This window comes from Morone saxatilis, unplaced genomic scaffold, assembly GCF_004916995.1.
Source record: "Morone saxatilis isolate NCDOM2014 unplaced genomic scaffold, NCSU_SB_2.0 Contig3, whole genome shotgun sequence".
In the NCBI taxonomy this organism is placed as follows: domain Eukaryota; kingdom Metazoa; phylum Chordata; class Actinopteri; family Moronidae; genus Morone; species Morone saxatilis.
Genome location: NW_023339873.1, coordinates 19,506,958 through 19,521,179, shown reverse-complemented (window position 1 = coordinate 19,521,179; position 14,222 = coordinate 19,506,958). Strand labels below are relative to the sequence as shown.

Genomic DNA, 14,222 nt, shown 5'->3' with positions numbered 1-14,222 from the left:
AAAAAAAAAAACTATTGCAATAAATTCTCACAATAAAACAAAGGACAGCACAAAATAAAATCTGTGAAATCACTCATATCAATGGTGGTTTCTTCCCTAACAAGCAGCTGAGCGGATACCATGTCCGTAAACACAGCCTGGTGATATTCATTAGTTTTCCTTTTAACATTAATCAGTAATAATCCACAGTTTGTTTTTGCTTATCTGATGATTGGTGTTGCAATGAGAGCAGGTCACAAAAACAACTTGCCTGCTATTCATTCACTCAACATTTTATGTAAAAAATCTTAAGTGATTTATATCATACTGGATGATATCAAGGGCCGTTCAACCCCTAAACAACCATAATGCAGTTTGACATTTTATAGAATCACAAGCACTATACAGTACAACCAAAGGACTGTATGTTTTGGACATGTTTTGGTCCTGCTACTGTATAAGGCGACTGACAGCCTGAGGACCAACATCCTGGCAATTCAGGATTTTTTTGTATGAATCTTAGAGGCTTTAACTGGCAGATATACATGTCAAGTAATTTTTTCCAGTATTCATTTTACATGAGTCCTTTATGGGTAAACTGTCTGCATTAGTAGTAAGTGGTATGCTCCTGTAATTGCATGGCCACTGGCTTTGAAAATTACCAGGGCTGAGTGGTTTGTCACACTGACATATTCTGTGCTTCTTATTGAGTCATGTCATTTGACTATTTTCATTTTCAGCATTACAAAAAGTATTATACAAACCATGACAAGGGTTTTATGCCCAAAGGACAGGATTGGTTCCACCATTATCTGATTACTGATTCTATTGCTCTTTCTGTCCGAGCAATGTGCCCAAACGTCTTGAAATGAATTAGTATGGTTCAGTTTAATACAGTCTGTAATTTACACTTGCTATCCCTGAATATAATGATGAATTATTATATATTACACACAATACCCCAGTTTAAAAAGTGTTGGATAGCAATTATATTAATTGTTTTCAAGTTGACAAGTTCTTCTTTTTCACTATAAAAATGCCTACTTAACACCAAATTTGAAGTCTATAATCAATACTTTGGAATAGCCGTCCGGCCAACAACTTTACTGTGTTGGTTCACTCTTGCCACTCTTATTGTGTTGTTTTTGGCCATAGCAAAAAAAGCTCTGAAAACCCACTGTGCACTACCTGCTCAGCACCAAAAAGCAGAAAGACACAGGTAGCTGGTGAATATTGTGGAGCATTTAGCATCAAAAGAGCTAGATATTCCCTTCAGGAGTTGGTAGAGAGAGACCAAAAACTGAGCTAAAAGATTAAACTTGCATTCATCAGATAAACACATAAACAAAACTCTATTTGCTAACAAGTTTGCCATATCAATTTGACAAGTATATGTCATTGTTCTGTTCAGAACTTGTTGCCCCTAAATGGCAAAAAAAATCTGCAGGTTAAAAATCTAAATCTCTGTGGCAATCATTTCAAATAAGAAACCAACAATACACTTTCACAAGGAGGCTGTACATCAGCATGCTGAACATACTTCTACACCATCTCTCTACAGTTGAAGCTGTCACTATGCTGTGCCAAGGAATGGGTTGTAAATTAAAATGTGAGGCTGTCAAACTGTTGGGACCCCAAAAAGCTTGTGCTGGCCCTGAGTAAATGCATTATGCTATAAGAGGATTTGGCAGAGAATACAATTTGAATGGTTTGTTTTCCTCTTTCTTTCAGGCCTTTAGTTGCAGTTTTATTATCTGAGGGAATTCTGCTCTCACCAGCAGTTGGTCTGATTTGGTATGCTATGTCAGCAAGAGCCTCTGTTTACCCGCTTGATTCAATACAGAATACACTTTAGGTTGAAATATTTCTGCTTCTGCTTTTTTGGGCATGTTTTCTTCCTTGAAAGGAGTTTTAATCAAGTAACATTTTGTTAACATTATGCTAAAACTAAAATTCACAGATATATAAAATATTGTCCCCAATAAAGTCCATTAACTGCAGCAAAACCAATTGGAGTTCAAAGTGCTGACCAGGTTACAAAAGAAAGGAAAGAGCTCAGATTAGTTGACAGTTCTTATTAGCAACAGAGTCATGGAATTTTTCTCTTGTTAAACATACGTAATTTTTGTTGCCTCACCAAAACTATATCAAAAAACAAGATTTGGCGAAGTCTTGAAATAGTGTGGAATTATGGGAGTTGTTGTCTTCACCACCATGTTGTCACTGCAGTCAACTTAAGGGTTCCTTCAGTGTTCATCGTTCAGGAGGTTTCTACAAGGAGCTGAATTATCTTCTCTCATAAACAAATGGACCTGTCGATTAAAATCAGCGACCAGTAAAGCGCACTGTTGCCTGAATTACATTTTTCTTTTCTCATTTTTGTATTATGGCCTTTTTTTATTGTTTTTTATGCACAGCTGGTTTAAATATAAGTTGCTGAGTGATCATCTATACTGCCTAAACCCCATCAATGATCATGTTGCTCTCTGCAGATTGGGGCAGACAGTCAGTTGAACCAGGCCTTGTGATGCAGTAAATGAGGGCATCAAGCTCTGTTAGGCAGCAGTATTCACAGGTGAAGCTGAGGCAGAAATTTACTAATGGAATTACAGTCTTTCCTTTGTAGTTTGCCATTAGAATTTGTACCCTGCTGATGATTTCTCCCAAGCAGGTATTTCTACATCTTATTTGGACTAGGAAACAAGAGTTAATAGGTTTCTGCCTTCAGGCCCAAAGCCCTTCCAGGCTGAGTCTTAAAACCTTTATATCAATTCGCTGCTGGGTGTGTAGAAAATGTGTGCAGTCCACATTGCCTGCAAACTTGCACTCGGACTGTCCTTGCCAAATTGTCTGGACCCTCTGTGTAAGGAGCATGCAAATGTGGAAGGGAAAGCAAATGAGGCTTAACTTGGAGCACTCCAATTTGAAGGCCTCCAAATTTACCAGTTTTTCAGCAACCTCAGGGGATAAGGGAAAGCATTGGATATCAGGGAAGAATAAAATTAGGGAGGAAAAGTTGTAGAAAGAGGCCTGAGTACAGATACAGACTAAAGGCTTGAGGTCCTCCTGCTCATGTCTATTGACTTTTATTTAAAATTGAATGCCAAATTCAGTTGTCTTTATTTTTAACCTTGCAGCTATTTAACCAGCGTATTTTACCTGCGAGATAGTTAAGAAACCTTTGAAACAATGTTTCAGAATGAAATCAAGTTTTACTTAAAGGCAGGTTACTGCATATACGTAATTGGTTACGTTCTACAGTACATAGATATATACAGTACATATTATATATTGACACTGATCAGTGTTAAGATTAGTGTCAAGACTAAATAAGAGAACCAGATTCAATGTAAAATTTTCACTGTGTCAATATCAAGAGTTTGTACAGGCTTATTTTCCCATCTTCTGTCCAACAGGTACTAACATACGCATTGCATACATAACTAATGGCAAAAAGCTTTTTTAGTTCAACTGCCGACGTACACAAGACACGTGTGTCCCAGATAGAGAAGTACATTTTGATAGAACCTGACCCTTGGGAGGCTGATATTACCATTATCCAGAGGCAAGAGTGCAGCCTAGAAATGGAAACACACTAAAAAAGGAAAGAAAAGAAATACATCAAGCCTGTGTTACAAAATACTTGTAGATTTATTTCTACAACTGCAACAGCAGCATGGAGCACAATTCATGACCCTGACACTGACGAACAAAATAAACAAACTTACCTTGAATGGTTCCTGAGAATGATAAACAGAGAAATATAACTTATTCTGCAACATTTTGGGTTAACATTTTTTAGCTTCCCCTCTCCAACACAATTCTTCTTAACTGAACATATAAAAAATGGATTTTCTTCCTTTCAAGTTGAGATTCTTTGTGGTTCCTCACAACACGCACACAACTTTCCGCTTTTGATGAACTTCCTGCTTGAATGAGCTCAATGGGTTTGAAAGTGAAATGGGACTTCATATCAAAGCTAGAAAAAAAAAATGCTTTGATTTTTCACCCGCTACCCCCTTTTTTTTGTGCAAGGGATGTCATTGAGTGCTCTTTTTCAAAGCAGCTTTATTTCATGCATTTTTATCAAGTGCTACTCTCAGCAAATTATTTGAAATTGTAGCCCATGTCTGAATTCTGTACATACTGTAACATCACATCATGTTAATAAGATGGTCATTTTCAAGCTTTGCTGCTACTGATATGTGCTCAGCAAGATCAATAAGTCTTTAACCATGTCCTTCTGTTTCTTACTACTACACCCACTGCTTTGTGTTCTACAGTACTTTGTTTTTCTTTCTCCCTCAGGTCAGTTCCTCTGGGTGAACAGTTCAGCCTTTGGTGGTCCCTGGGTGCTGAGTCCTTGGCTGTGGGGGGGCCAGGGTCAATGTAGTCTGGACATGGCTGTGTTCTTCCACCCCAAGCAAAGTGGGAAGTACACCATATGGTTTATAGAGCGGGACAAACCTCCACTTGCCCTCTTCTCCACTGACACGCTGCCACGCATCACAGGGTAAGCACTTGTTTTATATTGTACAAGAAAACAAAAATATATTGATTTGAGTAAAGAGAATAAGCAACCATGAAGTAGACGTCCCTGTCCACCCACACCTGATGGCCACAACTATCCACCTGTAACTTTTCCCTTAACAGTCATGCTAAGGTTCACTGACTTAGCAAGAGCTTTATTGTCAGTGCTCTGTTCCCAGACCTGTGTACCATGTGTTCCATTAGAGGTAGAGATCAGAAACATTCAGCAGAATCAAAGGATGGCACCCTCATCGAAAACCTTTTTATATGTCAAGTCAATTTACTTAGTTACTTTATTTATATAGCACATTTAAAAGTAAAAGGATGAAATGCTTTCCATTCAAGGCAGATGTGTTAGAATATGCCTCCGTACAGGTATACATGTTTAAAGGATTAGTACATAAAATGCAATAATACATAATGCAATAAAATATTACATATAATACAGAGGAGACCAGACAAATAAAAAAAAAACACCAAAGACAACTAAAAATATAAAATCAAAGTAAAAAAAAGTTGGGAAATTGAATAAACACACACGCACACAGACAAACAGAGACAGTAAGAGGCCATTTAAACTAAGTGAAGCTGACCATGGAGGCAGCCTCAGACTGAACTGAAAGTAAAAAAGGTGTCTTGGTGGACCAAGTGTTATGTGGGACTCGAGTGTGTTCCAGAGCAGCAACAAACAAAGCCCTGTGACCTTTGGTTTTGAGGCATGAGTGAGGGACTGAGAGGAGTTGTTGTGAGGATGACCTAAGTGACCTGATGGCAGAATATAATCCATATAAGGATTTAAAAACAAATGGTTACATTTTAAAATCAATTTAGCATTTTCATATGGAAATGGTGTAAGGTGGCGCGAGCGCTGGCTGGGTAAGTAGGGAAGATAAGTTATTTAAAAACACATGTAATTTGCTTTTGCATCAACTGGGCACCAATCAGCATTCTTATAACTTTCCTAATCCTTAATTAGCAATAGGTCTGTGCTCTTCTCATTGTGGCTTTTTACTGGAGACTTAGCAGAGATATGTGTCTCACACTAAGAGCAATAGTGACCGAGGCCAGGACAATATTCATTTCAAAAGTTTCTTTTCTAAATACTTAATTTGTGTGGTCGTAAGTTGTACTTTGGTTTTTATGTGTAGAAAGTCTAAATACAAAGAAAGACTCAGCGTGCATGGACATGTTTCATGCTGCTTGTGTATTTAATCTCTTCAGGGCATTGGAATCATATTACTGCCATGCTTTATGCATTTACCCTCTCTCTGTTGCTGTTTGTGTGTGGGAGTGAATGTCCGCTGACGTTTGTGTGTGTGTGCATGTGTGTTTATGTGAACATTCACGGCCGGCGCGTCTTCTTAAGGGGGCATTGCAGAGATGCACTCATTACATGTGTGACGGATTAGACTGTGCGTTTGTGTGCTCTCATTTGTAGTCAGAGGCTGCCATCCACCCACACCAGCTCTGCCGTTTGGAGACTCACTGAGCCAAACTCCACACATTTCTATTCCAACGGCAGGACGCTCATATCATAAAAAGAGGGGCCAAAAACAAAACCAAGAAGAGCCACCCGCAGACATTGGAAGAGTCAGTCAGCTTGCTAATTGCCAACCCGAGCCATTGCCTTTGAATTTTAATGTTTTATTTTGACATGTTTGCCCAATTCAGCAGTCAGGACACTTAGCAGACTTAGCCAAGAGGGAAACAAAATATCCCTCTACACAATGATCATTTAACAAGGTCCTCCTTACCTGCAGGGAAACTTATGAGGCTTCATTTCATTCAATTTTAGTTAAACTTTGTATTAAAATGGCTCATAGGCTAGAGCAGAGACAGCAACCAGGTCCACATAAAACAAAAATGTCCATATCACAAGTATGGTCCCACTGGAGTAGAAATAACTTGGCACTATTGAGCCTTACAGTAGGTAACCATTCGTCTCTCTGGTGTTGCTTCTTACTGTAACAGTGGCATCAGTAATGGAATTAAAAATAAATGATGGAAGCCCTAGTAAATACTGTTTCTCCTATAACTTAAACGACTATGTTTTTGTTTCTTTACTTAATTCTTAATCGAGAATCCTCTGATTAACTGTAACTCTGTAACAGGCGTCCAAGCTCCACTACAGCCACCAGTGCCTGAGGGAGAGCTTGCTTTGAAAGGTCTGAAAGCTGCTCCGCTGCCTGCGTTGCATCAATGTTGCATCACATCTGATGGAATTGTCCAAGCACAATAAACTTTTTGAGAGTTAATTCTCAATGGCTAATGCTCTATCCCCTATAAGTGCTTTGAAAGTTATAGTAAAAATGTAGGCTTGTTTCTGTGGTGTATTGGGGAGAAAATGATGAGGGTGAAAAGACCTGGACAGGTTTTAGCATATTCTGACTCACATGAAGAAGGTTGTGGGTGTAAGCCATTGGCCGACTATTGCAGTCAGAATTCTCCTCCCCTTCCATTGTCTGCGTGGTTCAGCATTACAGCTTTTTTTCACTTGCCTTGTTAGTCAGAAATCTACTTGGCTGAAGTTAATTTTTACTTGCCCCTATCCTTTGGTTCATTAAACATAAGCAAAGACATAAACAAGTCAAACTGGTTTACCAGTGACTTCAATATACAGGGACTTTAATCAGTAATATCTGGGATGTGCTTTACTTAAGATAATCACCACTACACAGATAGAATTGTATGGTTAGCTTATCAGTTCTCCTTTCTTCAAACCCCTGCTTCAAATTTCATACAGTGTGTAACTTTACCTGAGAGAAGCACATTTCGGACCTCTGACTGCAGGCAGCAAAGGACTTGACTCATCAAACAGTGTCAGCTCTCACAGTGAATGTCAGCATGCCAAGTGTCTCTGTCAGCACTGAAGGAGAAATGGGACGAGAGAGACAAGGGCTGCGAGATGTGTGTATGTATTCATAGTCTGTCTTTTTGTGCATATCTCAATGTGAATTGTGTGTGTTAGTACAGTCTTTGCACATGCATGTATAATATATCTCATTATGTGTACTGTGTGTGTCTGGCAGTGGTAAATTATGAAATTATCAGGACAGTCTTGTTTTGTGAGCGAGGTGGCTGAAGCTGTCACAGGTAATGCATTACACCACTGCTACATCTCATCACAGGACCCTGTCTCGCCCTACTTTGTGTTCTTGTAATATTACCTCACACCCCATCCATTACACGCAGATCCACATGCACATACAGCATAATGTACAGTGTATATATATTGTATTCTCATGAATTCATTTACTTTACATTATTACTATATGCATCAACTGACCTCCATTGCAAGGTGCATTAATGTAATGCTCAATTTTCAAGTGTAGGTATCAGAACTACCCAGTGTGACAAAATGGTCATGCATTCATGTGGAAAGTGTTGGATGTCATTTAGAGCACAGCATTAGAGCACAGCATTAGAGCGGCATCATCTTAACACCGATCCATAGCTCGTCGTGTAATGCGGGGAAAGAAAGCATCAAAGGAGGTACGTGTTAATGCTGCATTTTGACATATAGTAGGAATATTATGGTAAGTGATATATAATATAATATTAGCTGCAATGCATTGTTTCCTATTTAAGTCTGCATATTAAAGTTGTATAGCCAGAGTGTGAGATAAAGAATTACCTGAAGAAATAAACTGAACATGATTTGCAGACTATTATAGTATGCAGTATAAAAATCAGTCTAGGCTTTGTTTAAAATATAAATACATAAACCAAACTAAAACTTAACGGTAAATGCAATCTGTATGTGCTGTATAAGGACTATTAGAATATTTTATTGAAACTGTCATAGACAAATGGCTGCAGTCAAAAGCACAGTTGCATTTTTATTTCAAATTGAACCAGCTGTAATCCCTGTAAGTAAACAGGATTATTCTTGGCACTAACTTAATTATTCAATTTACAGCCCCATAAAAAGAAATAAAAAGCAGCCTCAACACTAAGTCATATGCATCTGTGTATTCGCAGTAATACACTTTTAAACTTGCAAAGTTGAATAATTGCCAACTGCTGCATTACTTAGGTTCAAAATTGAAATATAGAAATCAATATAATATGAACTATGTATTAGGCAGGTTAGAATGAAGAAAAATACTGTTCATGACTACTATCAATTCATGTTAACGTACTGTAATGCTTCCATGGCTGCAAACCAGGTTTGCTTATTCTGTATAGAAATGTTTGTCCTTTAAATCTATTATTCTATTAAATCTATTTGGTGCTTTTGTAAAGAAAATAACAAGAATATCATAAAAAAGATGTTCTGTTCAAGTATTTGTAGGTTGCATCTGTTCATGGTAGCAGGAGGCAGGGGGGGCATAGCCATTAAATTTGAGTTTGTTGAATAAATAGGCTTTTGAAGTTGAATGTACCACATTATTTTCTATTTGAAGCAGTTTTCCCTCTTAAACTGTTGGATTTTATCATATGTACAACAAAAAAATAAATAATAGATTAAATTAGGGCAAAAATTATAACCCTGATTATTTTGGTCAATATTAAAGGAAGATCTAATAAAGGTGGAATATATATGTCCTATGCAATGTTCCAAGTGCCACTTTATATTGTTATTTTTTATGTTTTTTCTGATACCTCACAGTAAAAATTCTCTATGACACAGGAGTAGTGATTCATCCACCCAACAAGTGTCTTACAGCCATGCTTTTTGGGTCCTTCAATGAGTGAAAATGGGTCACCACAGGGCCCTTTGATTGGCAAAGCAGTGCATTCATCCCTGGCAGGCCTTTACAACTCCTCCGCTCCTCCACTTTGTGCTTGCCAGAGCTGACCTCTAGCTCCCGGACCGTGTTCACTGCAGAGCCAGGGCTGATGGGATCCTTATAGCTCTGTATCTGGGAGCGCTGCCAGTAGGGTAGCTGCAATTGCTAAAAGAGACAAAGGCAGCTTAGACCTTTGATTTTTCAGTTTTTTAGCCAATGGTGTTGTACATAACGTCTCAAGGACAGGGCAGGAGCCATTATGCTGATATGATGGGATTGCTTTACTATTTGGTACCATTTTAGGTTTGCAAATGTATAGCATTGTTTTGAATTTTTTGTTTTGTTTTTCTTGATTTGTGCTTGATAGCAAGGCTGAACAACACTGACCATTAAATTTAAAGGACTTCACATGCTTCTGCCGTGTCAATATGCTGTTATGCAGAAACTCTTAATAACTATTATTGTTTTGTTTTTGTTGTTTTCTTAATTATATTAAAAGATTACCCACAATAACTGAAACGACCATTTAAAGTATAGTTTGTGACCATTAACGACAAATTAGTGATTTGACAGACCAGAGACACAAACACCATGAAGTCCTTGCCAAAGCACAGAAAGGAGTTTAAGTTGTGCATTGTGGGTGATTGCACAGGCACAGTGGTTAAGAGAGAATCTAAAAGGATAGTATTGTATTTCTTGACATTTCTTGACATACTCCCCCTTTCTGTCTTTCTCCGACTGCCCAGTAGCCTTCTTTGCTATTTTGCTGTGAATTGTAAATTAGATTTGTTACAGCATTGGCTACCACTGCCTTTTACACCAGTTTCCAAAGAGAGGAGGCAATAGTATTATGTTCATTGGCTAATACATTGTCCCTCGCTAAGCCTGCTATTTCCTACATATTAGTCAAATTTTCACTTGAAATTCTTTAAAGAAAATTGACACAACGTTACGCTATATCCTTGTATTTGTGAAACAAGGAACTGATCGTTTAGAGTATTGAGCATGAATTGAACACTTCTGTAGCAGTGTCGTGCTTCACATTAAGTTATGAGGATTATAGAAAACCCTCCACAGGGCTGTTGCGGTGAAGGAATTTCCCCTGCGGTAATTTATGGTGGCTCAACGTTGTGTGTGGTATTGCCACCATTTTTTTGTTTGTTTTTGCAAATTACTTTGTAAGGAGTACAGTGGGACAATGTTTCATCTCAATAGTAGTATCTCAGTAGTACTGCATTTCAGACAGCACTTCTGCTGTGTTGAGTCTCTTCAGCCTTGCCACAGTTATTTAGAAATATAAAATAATGCCAAATCTTTTTATCACAGGCTACAGTTCATTAGAAATTACATGCATTTTACATTAGTCAGATTATACTGCATATATTTACACACAGCCACATCTCAAACATTGTGCTACGTATTTTCTACATATTTATCTCACTGGGCTCTCCTGACACACATTGGTGCACACACACACATTTTTTCTGTCTCAACAAAATATTATTACAGCGTCTCTTTAGTGTTTTGGTGGCAGCTCCCGATGGGACTTCATAAAAAGCTTCAGAAATGAAACATTTGAGCCTCATATAGGCACTTGTGGAAAAAAAAAAGCCTATCCACAGATGAGTTATATCTTGTCATCCTCAGCTTGCATACTGCACAATCCTCTACCTCTCATGCACACTCTCTTCATCTTTCCCCCTTCTTCTCCACAGACAGGTTACATAAGGTACTATGGTTGTTATTCCCACCCTTCCCCCTGTGTTCATAGGCCTTCCTTCTCATCTTAGAATCTCTAATCATTTTCCCCCAAAGTTGCATTGTACATTCCTGACAGCTGAAGTTTTACACAAGAGTAGAGGAAGGTAAGATTTGGGAAAGGCAACAGTGGCCTAGTTTTTATGACAAGACTGAATTTTCAGCTAAGGCAAAAGCAGTAGGAAATTTCAAGCCCAGACATTAAAAGCTTAGCACCTAATTCACAAAAGCCTTTTGCTGTGATGCACGTTTTGCATCAAAGCAAATGCTGAGGTAGAGATAATGGTTTTCCTTCCTGTTTGCCCTCATCTCCCTCGCGGCTTGTGCTATGAAGAGCATATCCCTCTGGTGTATAGAGGGTATGCAGTGTTACCTCACCATAAAAAAAATTCTCAGCCAAAAAATATGTACAGTAAACAATATTTAAAAAGGTATGCATTAAATATCAATAAATCATTAATTTTGTGACATTACTGTTATTACTGTAAACAAAGACACTGGAGCTGTGAATTTCCTGTGAAAATCCCATTGGGTGCATTTCACAGCAAGTGTACTGTATTGCTATGTGTATATATATAATCATAAGCATAAAGCACCAGGACAAGAGCTTTGACCAGCAACTGTGAAGTTTTTATTCCCAATTTGATATGTAGAATGATTTCACAGGAGATCCTCTTGTATCTTTTTATGTATTTTCCCATCCCACAGCAGGATAGTTGTTAGGTTTTTATAGCTTTATACCGACCTGGAGTTTGGCTAAGTCCAACAACATTTATTACCCTCTATAAAAATCAATACAGGCTAGAGATAGACAGCCATGTGTCATAGAGTGCTGAGAGTAGGCTACTACATGTAACCAGGGAAATCACCTGGTGTAGATTTGTTTGGCATAAATACCTGCAAACTACTAAAAAATCTGCCTATGCACACAATTTTGCAAGTTTTGCTGACTCTAATTTTGCTGCCCGCTGCCATGTCCTGTCTCATTCTCAAACAATGCTTGTCTCCTTTTTTTTGACTCTTCAAATTAGTTACATACAAATGTAATAGTACAGTGTGTCTGTAATTTTAAAAATGATTAGGAAAAGATTTTCTTTCAAATTCTTGTTAAGAGATGTTTTAGTCCTGGTTCATAGCTTTAGTAACAGGTAGCTGATGAACAGCCATTTCATTCTGGGCATGTGTACCGTGTCCTACAATAAAGTCAAATCCGATAGTGAAAATGTAACTTTTAAACACAAGCCATACCAGGCTCTATAAATATAATGGTAATAAAGTACTGGACAAATTGAAATAGTGGCACTTTATAAAAAACTCAGGGGTACACCAAAGTTGGCAAAGACCATGTAAGTCTGTATCAAAATGCATGGTAATTAATCCAACAGTTCTCAAACATTTCACTTTGAACCACAAATTTCAACATCATGGTGGTGCTGGTAAAAAAAATCACCAAGTCTACTCATTTGCACTTATCATCCAGGAACCCTGATTACCTGGTCCAAAATGGCCTGACAGTCAAATAATTGTCTAGACATTTCAACAAAAATATAAATGTCAACATCGTGGCGGTGTAAGAAGGCACCACCAATGTCAGTGTCCTCTGGGGATCATAAATGTTTGTATGCAGCTCAATGACAATCCATCTAGTAGTTACATATATATTTCAGTCTGGAACACAGTAAAGGACCCGAGTAAGCGACTTTGCCATCGCCAAAGCCACACCATTAGTGTAGTTAAAAACAATATCTGTTTCACGTGGAAGGAGAAAGATAATGTGCATTCATTGCTGGGCAGCCTGGACAAACAGAAGTGCAGTGGATGATAAATCTGACAGAGACCACATCTTAATAACTATCTGAAAAATTGCACTGTAGCCTGCGGAGTGAAGACATGAGAGACTTTTGTCAATAATCCAGTACAGTATGTAAATTTAACATTTTGACATCCTTTTGACACTGACTAAATATCCAGCATTTTAAAGACATTTTGCTTTTAGAAATATTGAATCATTTATCTGTAGCTTCTAGGCATCTAACCAGACAGCCATTAGTCAAGTGTCAAACTGAAGTTGTACACCACTGGAAATACGAAGCTCAATACAATTGTTGCAGTTATGTCAGAATGTTCTTATTCAATACTTGTTTATCTTGTGAAATTGTTTCCAATGTTACGTTACATAGTGTTAAACTGTATTATGTGTAAGACCTGGTAGCTTCTACTAGGTGAATTTAAGGTAGCCTGTCTGAGGAGATGCTCACTTTCTTTCAGATTACAAAAGTAAACCATGTCTCAGATCTGAGGCCAAATGCCTGTATTAGGGCCGATTTAAACCATCTCTCTGTAAGTAGCTCAATAGGTTTGACCTGGTCAGAGAGGCAGTGTGACCCAGTCTTTGAGCCTTTTCAGACACCCAGAGATTTTAAAAGACATTGACTTTCTCGACACATAATCTGCAGCTGTCCTCTGATAGGCTTTGTAAGGGTAAGTGATCAAATGTTTCTTAGATAATAACAGTATAAATGTTAATATTATAATGTTAATTGAACTTCATTTAAATTGACCTTCTCTGCAGAATTGTCTCTTTGCTTGCTCAATCTCCTGTTTGGCACAGTCCAGTGAAAAATATAGTCATATTCGGTTTGGGTTTTTGTGGAAGAGGGATTTGTGTTGTGATAACAACCAACTTTGTAAGGTTGTGTACCCATCTGTGCCACATTTAGTGTTCACACCATAAAAGGTCTAATGTGTAACATTTAGGAGGATCTATTTGCAGAAATGGAATTTACTATCATAGTAAATGATCTCTTCATCAGTGTATAATCACCTTTAAAATAAGAATTTAGAAGTTGTGTTTTTGTTACCTTTAGAATGAACTGTTCTTATCACCTCTTACATGGAGGCTTCCATGTTGAACCGCTGTGTTTCTACAAACAAACCAAACACTGACTCTAAATAGGGCATTCAACGTTTTTTGCTGTTGTTTGGTTGTCACAGTAGTTTCACCTACATGTTTAGTTGAGTCAAGATGTTTCAGTTGATTTCAGTTTGATTGGGTCTATAGTTCCCCATGTCTTCCGTAGGCATCGTGCATCATGGTGGCATGGTAAATCACTGTGTGAAGACCGTAATAGTTATGAATATGAAATTCGCAGGGCACGTGTAGAGTGGTGCCTGAAGCTCACATACCAAAAATCGTGTTTGTCGGGTTTGTAGCGCCCCCTA

At 38.0% G+C, this 14,222-nt stretch overlaps 1 protein-coding gene across 1 annotated transcript in view; it reads left to right on the top strand.

Moving 5' to 3' along the window:
* LOC118336964 (leukocyte tyrosine kinase receptor-like) overlaps window positions 1–14,222 on the top strand; it is a 186,595-nt gene that overhangs the window by 62,157 nt on the left and 110,216 nt on the right. Inside the window, 1 exon segment of the mRNA XM_035673737.1 lies at window positions 4,288–4,492. Within this exon segment, the coding sequence (XP_035529630.1) occupies window positions 4,288–4,492 (205 nt within the window).